This window comes from Heptranchias perlo, chromosome 15 (genome assembly GCF_035084215.1).
Source record: "Heptranchias perlo isolate sHepPer1 chromosome 15, sHepPer1.hap1, whole genome shotgun sequence".
Lineage (NCBI taxonomy): Eukaryota > Metazoa > Chordata > Chondrichthyes > Hexanchiformes > Hexanchidae > Heptranchias > Heptranchias perlo.
Window position 1 is genome coordinate 14,813,236 of NC_090339.1, and position 12,435 is coordinate 14,825,670.

At 39.6% G+C, this 12,435-nt stretch overlaps 1 protein-coding gene across 1 annotated transcript in view; it reads right to left on the reverse strand.

The window, feature by feature from the left end:
* Positions 1-916: 916 nt before the first annotated feature.
* The window catches only part of LOC137332694 (interleukin-13 receptor subunit alpha-2-like), a 30,655-nt gene continuing 19,136 nt past the window's right edge, over positions 917-12,435 (reverse strand). The window contains exons 6-10 of the mRNA XM_067996640.1: positions 9,547-9,731; positions 7,745-7,890; positions 5,657-5,804; positions 4,485-4,614; positions 917-3,830 (exon numbers count right to left, since the gene is read on the reverse strand). Coding sequence (XP_067852741.1) covers positions 3,749-3,830; positions 4,485-4,614; positions 5,657-5,804; positions 7,745-7,890; positions 9,547-9,731 — 691 coding nt within the window. The 3' untranslated portion in view covers positions 917-3,748. The remainder of the gene's footprint in view (positions 3,831-4,484; positions 4,615-5,656; positions 5,805-7,744; positions 7,891-9,546; positions 9,732-12,435) is intronic.

Below are 12,435 nucleotides of genomic sequence, written 5' to 3' on the forward strand. Positions count from 1 at the left end.
ACCACCCCCCCATCTCTCCCCCACCTCCCCACCTGCAGCCAATTAAGTTTCATTGGCCACTTATGTGAGAGCTCTCTGTAGACCATGTTACTAGTCTAGTACCATCATACCTGTATGTGCATGCTTGCGGTATAGATCTGATTTTGTATTGCAAATAAAGGATCATACTTGTATGCAGAAGAGAAAATAAAAACGGAGAACAAAATAATACCTGGATAGATTATGGATCGATCTGTTTTCTACATATTTTATCATTTCAGGTGTAAAGAGTCAGAACAATGGCACATTATAGTTTTGGATGAACCTTTATCAAAAAAAACCCATGCAGTTTAGCAATTAGAATCATGCAGGTATATTCTCTGACTAGATCTGTTCCTTTCACACTGAATCCTCTGTCCACTTTTTTAAACATGGCTGTTATTCTACTTTGCTTAGAAACATGGAGAATTTACAAACAAATTGATGTAACACAAGGAATGTCCCTGGATACCAATCCCTCAGTCACTATAAACTCGGTCAGTCACAGGGCTAGTGGGAAGAACTCATGATTGAAACTTGACCAATGACAATAGAGGAATTAGACATTTATCCCTCCATTATTCTTTCCACTGGAATAGTGCACTCAAATGGGAAGTTATTCTCTTAATGCTGCAGTGCTGTGGTAGCTGTTACCTTTAGCTGGATAAATTAAACAAAAATATTCATGTGGGTATCTTAAAGTTTCTTTGTTAATGTCTTGTTCTCTACCTTCATTAAAATTCATAATTTTTATAGTAAATCTGTCTCCTTTCCCACTTTCTGTTTTCAAAACAAAACAGACTGAAAATGGTGCTTTTACAAAATGTCATACTTTGCATTATGAGACACGAGATCCAGCTCAGAAACAAAGTTCTTATCAATACAATTAGTCAGTGTATTGAGGAAATATATTTTAATAGTGAAGTATTTCATCTGAATGGCAGATATACCAAATCTTAATAAAAAATAAAACTTTATGGTGTCAATTAAGATTACTAAGACTTAGCACATTCATTTGTAAACCTTTTAATGAATTTTAAATGCTTTGGACGAGGCGTTAAACTGCAGTCACATCTGCCTGTTCTGGTCATCGAGGTAGATCCCACGACACTACTTGAAGAAGAGTAGAGCATCCTCCTGGTGTCCTGTTGAACATTCCTCCATCACCAAAAACATTAACTGGTCATCAGTCTCATTGCTGTTTGTGAGAACTTGCTGTGCACAAAATGGCTTCTGCACATACCCACTAACAGTGACACAATTGAATTAATTCTATGTGAAGCGCTTTGGGATATTTCTGAGAGATATGATCAAGTGCTAGCTTTTCTCACTTTGCACTTTTACAACACAGATATCCAGTGCAGTTTTGTGACCCTGTTAATTCATGATGTGGAGATGCCGGTGATGGACTGGGGTTGACAATTGTAAACAATTTTACAACACCAAGTTATAGTCCAGCAATTTTATTTTAAATTCACAAGCTTTCGGAGGCTTCCTCCTTCCTCAGGTGAACGTTTGTTGGAAATGTTCCAACAAACGTTCACCTGAGGAAGGAGGAAGCCTCCGAAAGCCTGTTAATTCATGAGAGAGACTGCACCAAATGATTTCACAGGGGCCAGCAAACCTCCTGGAAGCTTTGACTGCTAATGTTGCACACAGAAACATTCAATAACTAAAATGTGCTATGCTGAAAATTCTAAGTACTCTCAGTACTACTAAACATGGGAGTTTTTTAAAAATATACTTAAACTGCATAAAAATTCATTTTGCTACAATTGTGATGGTTAGAAAACTATAAACAGGGACCTTGTTCAGCTTTTACTTTTGTTTTTTAGCTATAGGACTGTCACTGTGTTTACAGCAGAAATTATGTAATACAGAAAATAGTAATACACAGTCATGAAGACAATACTCAGTCTTTTTGAATCGTAGATGTACTTCATAAATTATTGTATCTAAAACTGCAAATATTTTTCAAAAACTTAACCACAATGATCTACACATATATAAAAAATATTGGGCCAGAATTTGCTGTCAAAACAATGGTCAGGCTAATGGCATTCTCCATTATTTATGCACAGAATCTACAGCAACTTCAGGCGAGGGGCAGATGCGCCGTTAAATGCAGAAATCCAGAAGCTGCTGAGCGAGTTGCACTGCTCCGCCGTTAGCTTCGCAAAAACGGCATCTCGCTGTCTGCCTCACCATTGAAATGCATTGAACGGCATGAAGTTGCTGTATGTGTGGGATAGATATGAACTAAACTCACCACAGAAAATTAAGTCTTGTTCATTTCAGTCTAAGTACCCTTTTATCGATGTGATAAGTGTTAATTACTGCCAGTCAACCTCTCTGGCACTGAAAATTAACTATTACAAGTGTGGAGTCTCATTCCTTCAGGTTTTATTGTTGTTGGGAGAAAAATGTAAAATTTAAACATTTTTAATTTATTTTTAAACTTTTCCTTCTCAGTCTTTGTGCTGCTAATTGCACAATCCTTCAATCTGATTGATTAAGGAGATACACAAATGCTTGCCCTGTTTATTCATGGCCCGGTGTCCCTTGTTATGATGTTTATCAGCTCGCACTTTCAGCAACTTGCCACACAAAAAATTTTAAAACCTAAATGTGCAAGGACAAGTCTAACTAATGGCAGATGCCATTAGATGCTCTGCTACAACGAATTATGGCCCACAAAATGATACATCTAGCATAAATTTCCTGTTAATCATATTTCTCATCCAACACACTCATATTTCTGTGTCATACTTCAAAAAATAGTTTAAAGAAACAAAGGCCTCAGTATGATCTTATCTAGTGCACTATTTTAAACAAAACAGCATCAGGACCTGCAGCCTAAACAATTAAACTCTGACCTCATCCAGTGTTTATTTAACAGCAATTAGATTTTGTGTACTTAAAGGGGCATAGTTTTATTGTAGGAGAACGGTGATACATTTTGCATTACAAGGTATAAAATGGTCCTTATAAAAGAGCATACCATCTGGCTTATGACCAACATGAAAGATTGTTGTCAGATACCTAAAAACATTATTGGATGTAGAGCATCCTTCAGACTCCACATTTTGTATAAAACACCAAAAAGATCACAACTGAATATCCTTTTAAAAAAAACAAAGAACACAGAAAGAAACCCAATCATTTCCTAATTCATTTTCTGAACTTGAGATAGCCTAGTGCCTCTCCAAGGAAAAGAAGCTGCTATCTTCCAATAACAAGTTCAATTAGCCTCTAAATGATCTTACGATGTGCCCATTTAGACCACTTCTCCAATGGTGGACTTAAAGGGGCATCCTTAGGATAAATAGAGATCATTCTTAGAAGCTGAACACATTATGCTCCAGGCATCATGAATGTGAGGCAGGCTTGATGGACCAGCTGGTCTTTTCCTGCCCGTCATTTTCGTATGTTCATAACTGTAGTTCACAACCCAGACTATTCAAGAGCAATGGCATGGGAGCTGAGCAAATTTGTGTTCTAATTGATTTAAGTGGACAAAATGGCTGCGGTGTTAGCTCACTGGACTATTCCCTTAGTGCTTGCAAGATGTGCGTGATAAGTCTACAAACATTTAAGGAATTATTGAACTTTCAATAATAGGTTCATTGACTAAGTTGAAATGCAAATTTAAAAAGGTATACATTTACTATGCAGTGGTTGGGAACTAAGGGTATTCAGCAATACACATTCTGAAAATATGAGAAATGTTTTAACAGCTAATGCTGCTGCTCTTTTTGATGTTCTTGGTGTCGTCATTGAGCAACATGTTAGGCTTCTTCTTTGCAATCAGTCTGAGAGAGAAAAATAAAATAATCGAGCATCAGGAAAGTCGTCATTAGCACAAATGGTACCACAGTTTAATATAAAATGACTTAAACAGGATATGCATCTAATATGTTCAAGTCATTTTGTGCTAAAACATGATACCAATCTTTATAATCAGCCATGGCTCAGTTGGTAGCACTTTTGACTCTAAGTCAGAAGATTGTGGGTTCAAGTCCCAATCCAGCAATGTAAGCACAAAATATAGGCTGACACTCCAGTGCATAACTGAGGGAGTGCTATAAAGGCACTATATAAATGTATGTCTCTCTTTACTAGAATGCATATGAGGTAACCACTTTGAATATATCACCTTCCCATCTCATGGTTCATTAGCTCTGCTTCCAGTAACTAACTGGATTTTGGTTATACAGCAGACAAAAAAAAATGATTAAACCACATTTATATCGAACCGAAGTAATTGTGCAGTGGGATAGTAATAATAATGAATATTAAAATTTATTACTAGTTTCTAAGATGATTATTGTAGTCCTATAGAAATAAGTATATTTTGACAACATTTTTGAGTTCTTAAGGTTACTGATTATATTTTGAAAACCATAACTAATTTGCTGTTAAACAGAAAGCACTGGCCATATTGCCATTGTATTAAACACTCTTACCTTTTCCATCTGATCCAGTAGAGAGCACTCATACATAGTACCAATGTGATTGATGCTAAAGCTATGAGGACAACCAGTTCTGCCAAAAAGTTAATTTTGATTATCACATCTTCTCCTCCCTCGGAATGTCCTGCAAGTTCAGAGGACAAGAATGAACTCAGTTTCATTGAGCACAAGTCACAATCAGCAGTATTTGTCTGTTACTGTGCCATATTACCACTAAGTCTGTATTACTTATAAAACCACCTGTTAAGTCCTAAGAAGACGCCAATAAATCTTTTCACCACTGCCACCATCATCTGCCTCCCTAAGATTAAGCCTTGCTTGTCTAAGCACACCTGGCCAGTACAGAGAAACTGCAAATGGCTCATTAAATCAGTTATGGGTCCTTTGTTCAAGCAATTTTTCCACAACCTAACAGCAAAAATATTTTGCCTTCTTAACATTGATTATTTTGCCTTAGTGGGGTTTCATTTAAAAAAATGAAGGGAGGGGATCTTCATGTCTCCAAAGAGTTTGGTCTTGAATCATTATTGTACATTAGCCAGTGAATATAAAGGGATACAGTAATATGGTGGTTTGTTACATTTGGTTAAGATACCCTTTCCTCCTAAGAATGCAATGATTCTCTTAATATAATTTAAAGTCATTGAAATATTGGGGAAAATAGGCCTTTTCATATACTGAAATGAAAGACATTTTTCTGCTGGAACTCTTCAATTAACTGAAGTTTATTATACAAGGATCCCGCAGCGTCTGGGAATTTAACATTTCCTAATTTCACAGTAATGATAATGTAGTTTTATAAATGAAGACGCAATAGCTTTAAACTACTTTCACCAATGGCCCATAAGTCAAGCAGTCAGAATGCTGACATCCAAAGAGCAAACACCAGTTATTTCAATCCACCTGTCCTATTTATATCGAAGTAGCTTTGTTCCCAATAAAGTTAATAATCTAGTCTAATATCAGAATGCACTGCTGAGGAAACAAGTCAAAATAAATAAGAATATTACATGCTATACTGGCACTGCAATGAAAATTTGATATCAATTAAAATGTGCAAAACAAATAAGGAAAAACATTGTAAAGATTTGCAGTAATTTTTGTACCTTGCATTTGTCTCAGAATTGTCACAAACATTTCTCATGCTAGACTCGAATCAGACGTACCTGCCAAGCATTGGACAGAGCTCCAATCACTCCAAAAGCTATCGTCAGCACAAAATATATTAACAGTGGCTCTCAAACGGACACAGTACATAGGTTTAGCCGTTACATTCAGAAAAGTAGAGGTGGCTCCCTCTGGAATTATTTTAGACTGGAAACAAAGCACAGTTTAAAAAAAACATACTTCCAAGAATAGAAATTGTAGCACACAATTTAAAATCTTTCCAAGAACTTGTGACAATGTTATATTGCTACTTGTACAACAAGTGCAGAGATAAATTAAGCACGATAAACTGATGCTATATTCCTGATCTGACAAAAGATTTACAACTGAAATGTTAATCTGGCTTTTCCCTTTATAGATGCTGATGGATGTGTTGTGCATTTCCAGCAGCTTCTGTTTTTATTTTGGATTTACAGCATTACAGTTTCTTTTTATTAGCAAAATGCCCATACCAGAAAACCAAATGCATTCAAAGTGGTGATAAATTGAGAACTGACAGCACCTTCCATAAATTTAGAAAGTACCAATGCAAGCACAATAGGGATTTCAAGGCAAGAGGAATGACCATTCTTAGGTATAGGGTGAACACTTCTAAAATGAAGGAAAGGTAGAATGGGAAGCAAGAAAGGTTGAAAAGATGCACTGGACAAAGGTTAAATTTGGAGGCACACATCTTGAGGATGATGCAAGGGATACTATTGGATCTTGCTCGTGTCCAAATTGCAAAGCAACCAACAGATCTGGTAGACATGAAACTGGATATTGGGCCTAATGTTGGAACAGAATGGAGAAATGCAACAATCTTTGTCTTTTGCCAATTTTCTCCATCCTTTCCGCAAGGTTGATGGCTTCCTAGGGTATAGTTCTATGGGAGTCATTTACCCTCCAGTAACTCACCCAAGTGGCCATTCTTCATGTGTGAATTTTGACAAGCAACCAGTTCAGTCATGGGGGTATCACAGCTGAGCCCAGTCCCATCTTCATCTGATGTCCACAGATGCACTTTCAGCATACTAGCATGCAGAAGTGGGAACCCTGGCTGATATTCCTCTCCCTAAACCAGGGGCACTGTGGTCAATTGAAGGGCACTTAACATCACACCAGCTAACTTAATACAAATCAGGGATTGAACATGGGCTCAATCACAGTGGAAATGAAGCAGAAAAGTACACCATAAAGGTTAATTTTCTCTTAAAAAGAACTAACAGCTGAACCATCAGGACAGATGAAGGGTGGATTCACAAAAGCCAAGAGACAGTTTTGGCCAGGGACCAGAATAACCAGCTGCTAGAGTAGCAAGACAACAGCAATTTACACTTCTGTTCAATACATTTATAGCTTGAGAGCTGTAGTAGTGGATTTGCAGAAGTTGGGAGAAGAGATGAAGTTGGCTCAGATTGCTTCACATTAATCAAGATGTCAGATGTAATGGCAGAATTTTTACTAGAGCAGAATGCCACCTGAACCAAGATACAGTACCAGATCTGATGGGAGGGAAAGAGTGAGCTATGAAACCTTTCACTCCAACTAAAATAGCATCAATGACTTCATTGCCACAGAGAGAAGAATTAGAAGCAGCAGATAGACCAGGGAGCAGCAAAAAATTCTTGAAGATCATTCCAGTGGCTAAGTAATTAGATTCAATTTTGCAAGGTAAAGCTAGATAAGTATATGAGGGAGAAAGTAATAGAAGGATATGTTGATAGGATGGGATGAAGTAGGGTGGGAGGAGGCTCATGTGGAGCATAAATACCGGCATAGACCTGAAGGGCCGAATGGCCCATTTCTGTGCTGTACATTCTATGTAAATTCTATGTAAGTTGAGGCCGTCAGTGGGGAGTCTTGGTTGATGGGAGTGCAGATTGAAGAATCCGGCACAGAGGCCAGTTCACCTGATTCACGGTCATAATGATTGGGAGTCTGTGTGTAATGGATCCAAAGCCTAATTCTCTGATCCATGCACCCATTCAGTGAGACTTCTCACTGAGAGCCTCATCTCATGATATTTAGCTTACTGTGCCGAGCAAGAAGGGCCTTTTGAGAGTACAGAGTTTTGAGTCGTTTGTTAAAGTGATTAATTTTCCTACCTCCCAGTGGGAGTCCTTTCCTCGGAATTGAACTTCATATTCCAGACAGTGAGGCTTGATTTTGCCAGTTGGAGGATCCCATTGGAGATAAATGGTATCTGTTCTTGATAAGGTCATGTTAATCTTGTCAGGAGCTGCTGCCTTAACTGAAAATGCAACAATTGTACTTCATGAGTATAACCACAGGTATCTACTCAATGCAAGTTAAACATCTATGAGGCCATTTAATATGACTGAATAAAGCTACTAGGAATCCTCACCCTCCCAACAGAGACTAAAGGCCCAGGACTTCATACCTGCAGTTCTGTGAGGAAAAGTGCATAAAGAGGCTGCACTTCTTCAGTGAGGATGTCACAGAGTTGTGTCGCCTCCTGTAACAAGACCTACAACCAGCTGCCACAGCTAGCACAGTATTGCCTGTTGCAGTCAAGGTCAAGGCAGCACTCAACTTCTTTGCTCCGACTCCTTTTAGGTTCAGCTGTCCATGCTTGCATTAAGCAGGTGACTGATGCCAAGTTTGCTAGAGCAAACACTTTCATCACTTTCGCCTTAGACAAACGGATGCAGCGGGATAGGGCTCTGGGGTTCTCTCAGATTGTAGGCTTGCCCCAAGTCCAAAGCCTCATTGACTGCACCCATGTCATCCTTCACACAACCCCCGTGCCTTCATGAATCCCAAGAGCTTCCACTCCAATAACGTGCAACTGGTGTGTGCCTGCTTTTTTGACAGCTGCTTTTATCTTGTGCCAATGCTCCATGTCCCCACGCTTTACCCCTGTGCAGCAAGTGAGGAACTGGTTGCTTGAGGACACAGGATATCCCCTGCACACTCAGTTCATGATTTCTCTCAGAAACATGCTCAGTGGCCGAACTGCAATCAGATCCATGGCTCAACTAAGAGCCCTCATCGAGCAGGCCATTGGAGGAGAGCCACGGTAAGTGGTTTGAAAAATGCACCTCTCCCTTTAGGGGTGGCCGCTCCCCCCCACCCCCCCACCCCACCCCCACTGGATTTCCCATACTCCCAATTGACAAGTTGCTTCTAAGGAGCACGACTAGTGCGGACAGCTTGCTTTTTCAACGTCAATGAGTCCCGAACACAAAAATTGATCGGGCCTCCTGCCAAATTCATCGAGCAGGTGGAGCAGATGCCCACACACATTCGCCCAATAAACGTCTGAAATGAAAATCACCCCCACTTTCTGTAAATAATTATTGTTTTGGAGTTCTCGGTGTAAACAAAAGAGAGCATAGATGCGATAAGCACCCCATTTGCAACTCGAAGTGTTGGTTGAGGGATGAATGTTGGCCAGGACACCAGGAGAACGTCCTACTCTTCTTCAAATAGTGCCATGGGATCTTTTGCAAATAGGAAACGCACTACTCGTAAAATTTTTTGTAATATCAATGTTGATACACTTACATCATTTTCTGTAAAAACAATTTGGTTGTCTCAAAGATAAAGTGAGCAAATGCAGCACTTAAATGGTGTACAGACCAGGAAAGATCTGGGTTTGGTATTCTGGTTTACACCAAGTTTGCTGATCTCACCCAGGATGACAGCTATGGCTCAACAACTGGTTTAGCAGCCCTGTGCTAGGTCAAGTCACTTCAGATCAGTGCCAAATGATCCTTGAAAATGGACATGTAGGCATGAGATGAGGCATTAGTGGCTATTTTGGGAGGTGCTCAAGGCCGATTAAGGCCTGTGGAAATACACTTGGCATGAATCACTGCTTTCACGATAGCAGTACAAATTGAAAAATAAAATGCCTTCATTAAAATGTATTAGCTCATCTTACCTAGATCCTGAAGCTGTAACGTGTAGTATGCTGGTCTCACTGGCCCCATTTCAGAGGAGCCGTTGATGCATATGTTGAAATCACTGAACTCGATGAAATCACCACCTTGAAAATGGCAGCCAACACTACTCCCCTGATTTTTAATGTAACTATTGCACTCCACTGCGTACTCCAGCTCTTTATGCCTATAAATATTTAAAAGTTTATTACTTACAGTAGAGTTCACTGCAATCTGAATACAAGGCATGGGAAAAGACAACGTATTTAACAGTATATAATGATCCTATTTGGTTTCTTGTGCACTATTTTCGGGCAAGCATGCTATCACTAAAACAGATTATTTGGTATTTATCTCATTGCTGTTTGTGGGACCTTGCTGCATTCAAATTGGCTGCTGCGTTTCCTACATTACAATAGTGACTACACTTCAAAAGTACTTCATTGGCAGTAAAGCACTTTGGGACGTTCTGAGGTCATGAAAGGCGCTATATAAATGTACGTCTGTTTGCTTTCTTTCTATAAAAATTTAAAATGATCATTTTAATTCTGTTTAATGTGAAAGCAATGAGCTGCTTGCATATTTTGATTCTCTTGCATACATTTTGATTAATCATTTCTGTTCAGCAATTTTAGCCGAAGGTTGGTGAGCTGCAGGCTCTAATAACCACATGGGAATACGATGCAGTGGTGATAATGGAGACCTGGCTCAAAAAAAGTCAGGATTGTGTTCTAAATATTCCTGAATATAAGGTGTACAGGAAAAGTAGGAAAGGAAAGAAAGGAGAATATTGCAGTGCTGGAGAGAGAGGATGTCCTTGAGGGGTCAAGGACAGAATCTATTTGTTTAGAGCTAAGAAACATCAAAGGTGCCATTACAATACTGGGTGTATTCTAAAGACCACCAACTAGTGCGAAGGATATAGAGGAGCAAATTTGCAGGGAAATTCTAGAGAGGTGCAAGAACTCTAGAGCAGTGATAATGGGGGACTTCAACTATCCTAATATAGACTGGGATAGTAATAGTGTAAAGAGAAAAGAGGGGGAAGAATTTCTAGGAACATAGGAACATAGGAACAGGAGTAGGCCATTCAGCCCCTCGTGCCTGCTCCGCCATTTGATAAGATCATGGCTGATCTGTGATCTAGCTCCATATACCTGCCTTTGGCCCATATCCCTTAATATCTTTAGTTGCCAAAAAGCTATCCATCTCACATTTAAATTTAGCAATTGAGCTAATATCAATTGCCGTTTGCGGAAGAGTGTTCCAAACTTCTACCACCCTTTGTGTGTAGAAATGTTTTCTAATCTCACTCCTGAAAGGTCTGGCTCTAATTTTTAGACTGTGCCCCCTGCTCCTAGAATTCTCAACCAGTGGAAATAGTTTCTCTCTATCCACCCTATCCGTTCCCCTTAATATCTTATAAACTTTGATCAGATCACCCCTTAACCTTCTAAACTCTAGAGAATACAACCCCAATTTGTGTAATCTCTCCTCGTAACTTAATCCTTGAAGTCCGGGTATCATTCTAGTAAACCTACGCTGCTCTCCCTCCAAGGGCAATATGTCCTTCCGAAGGTGCAGTGCCCAGAACTGCTCTTGGTACTCCAGGTGCGGTCTAACCAGGGTTTTGTATAGCTGCAGCATAACTTCTGCCCCCTTGTACTCCAGTCCTCTAGATATAAAGGCCAGCATTCCATTAGCCTTCTTGATTTTTTCTGCACCTGTTCATGATACTTCAATGATCTATGTACCTGTACCCCTAAGTCCCTTTGGACATCCACCGTTTTTAACTTTTTACCATTTAGAAAGTACCCTGTTCTATCCTTTTTTGATCCAAAGTGGATGACCTCACATTTGTCTACATTGAATTCCATCTGTCACAGTTTTGCCCATTCACCTAATCTATCAATATCCCTTTGTAATTTTATGTTTTCATCTACACTGCTTACAATGCCACCAATCTTTGTGTCATCGGAAAACTTAGATATAAGACTTTCTCTGCCTTCATCTAAGTCGTTCATAAATATTGTGAATAATTGAGGCCCCAAGACAGATCCCTGTGGGACTCCACTAGTCACATCCTGCCAATGTGAATACTTACCCATTATCCCTACTCTCTGTCGCCTTTCGCTCAGCCAATTTCCTAACCAAGTCCGTACTTTTCCCTCGATTCCACGGGCTTCTAACTTAGCTAACAGTCTCTTATGTGGGACCTTATCAAATGCCTTCTGGAAGTCCATATAAATAACATCCATTGACATTCCCCTGTCCACTACTTTAGTCACCTCTTCAAAAAATTCAATCAGGTTTATCAGGCACGACCTACCTTTCACAAATCCATGCTAGCTCTCCCTGATTAACTGAAAATTCTCGAGGTGTTCAGTCACCCTATCCTTAATTATAGACTCCAGCAATTTCCCCACAACAGATGTTAGGCTAACTGGTCTATAATTCCCTGGTCTCCCTCTCTCTCCTTTCTTAAAAAGCGGAGTGACATGTTTCTGAAGTGTGTTCAGGAGAACTTTCTTGATCAGTATGTTTCCAGCCTAACGAGGAAGGAGGCATTGCTGGATCCAGTTCTGGGGAATGAGACAGGTCAAGTGGAGCAAGTGTCAGTGGGAGAACATATAGGGAACAGTGATCATAATATCATAAGGTTTAGATTAGTTATGGAAAAGGATAAGGAGCAATCTAGAGTAAAAATACTTGATTGGAGGAGGGACAATTTCAGTGGGTTGAGAACAGATCTAGCCCAGGTAAATTGGAATCAAGGATTGACAGGCAAAACTGTAATCGAACAATGGGTAGCCTTTAAAGAGGAGATGGTTCGGGTACAGTCTAGGTACATTCCCATGAGGTGGAAAGGTGGGGCAACCAAAGCCAGAGCA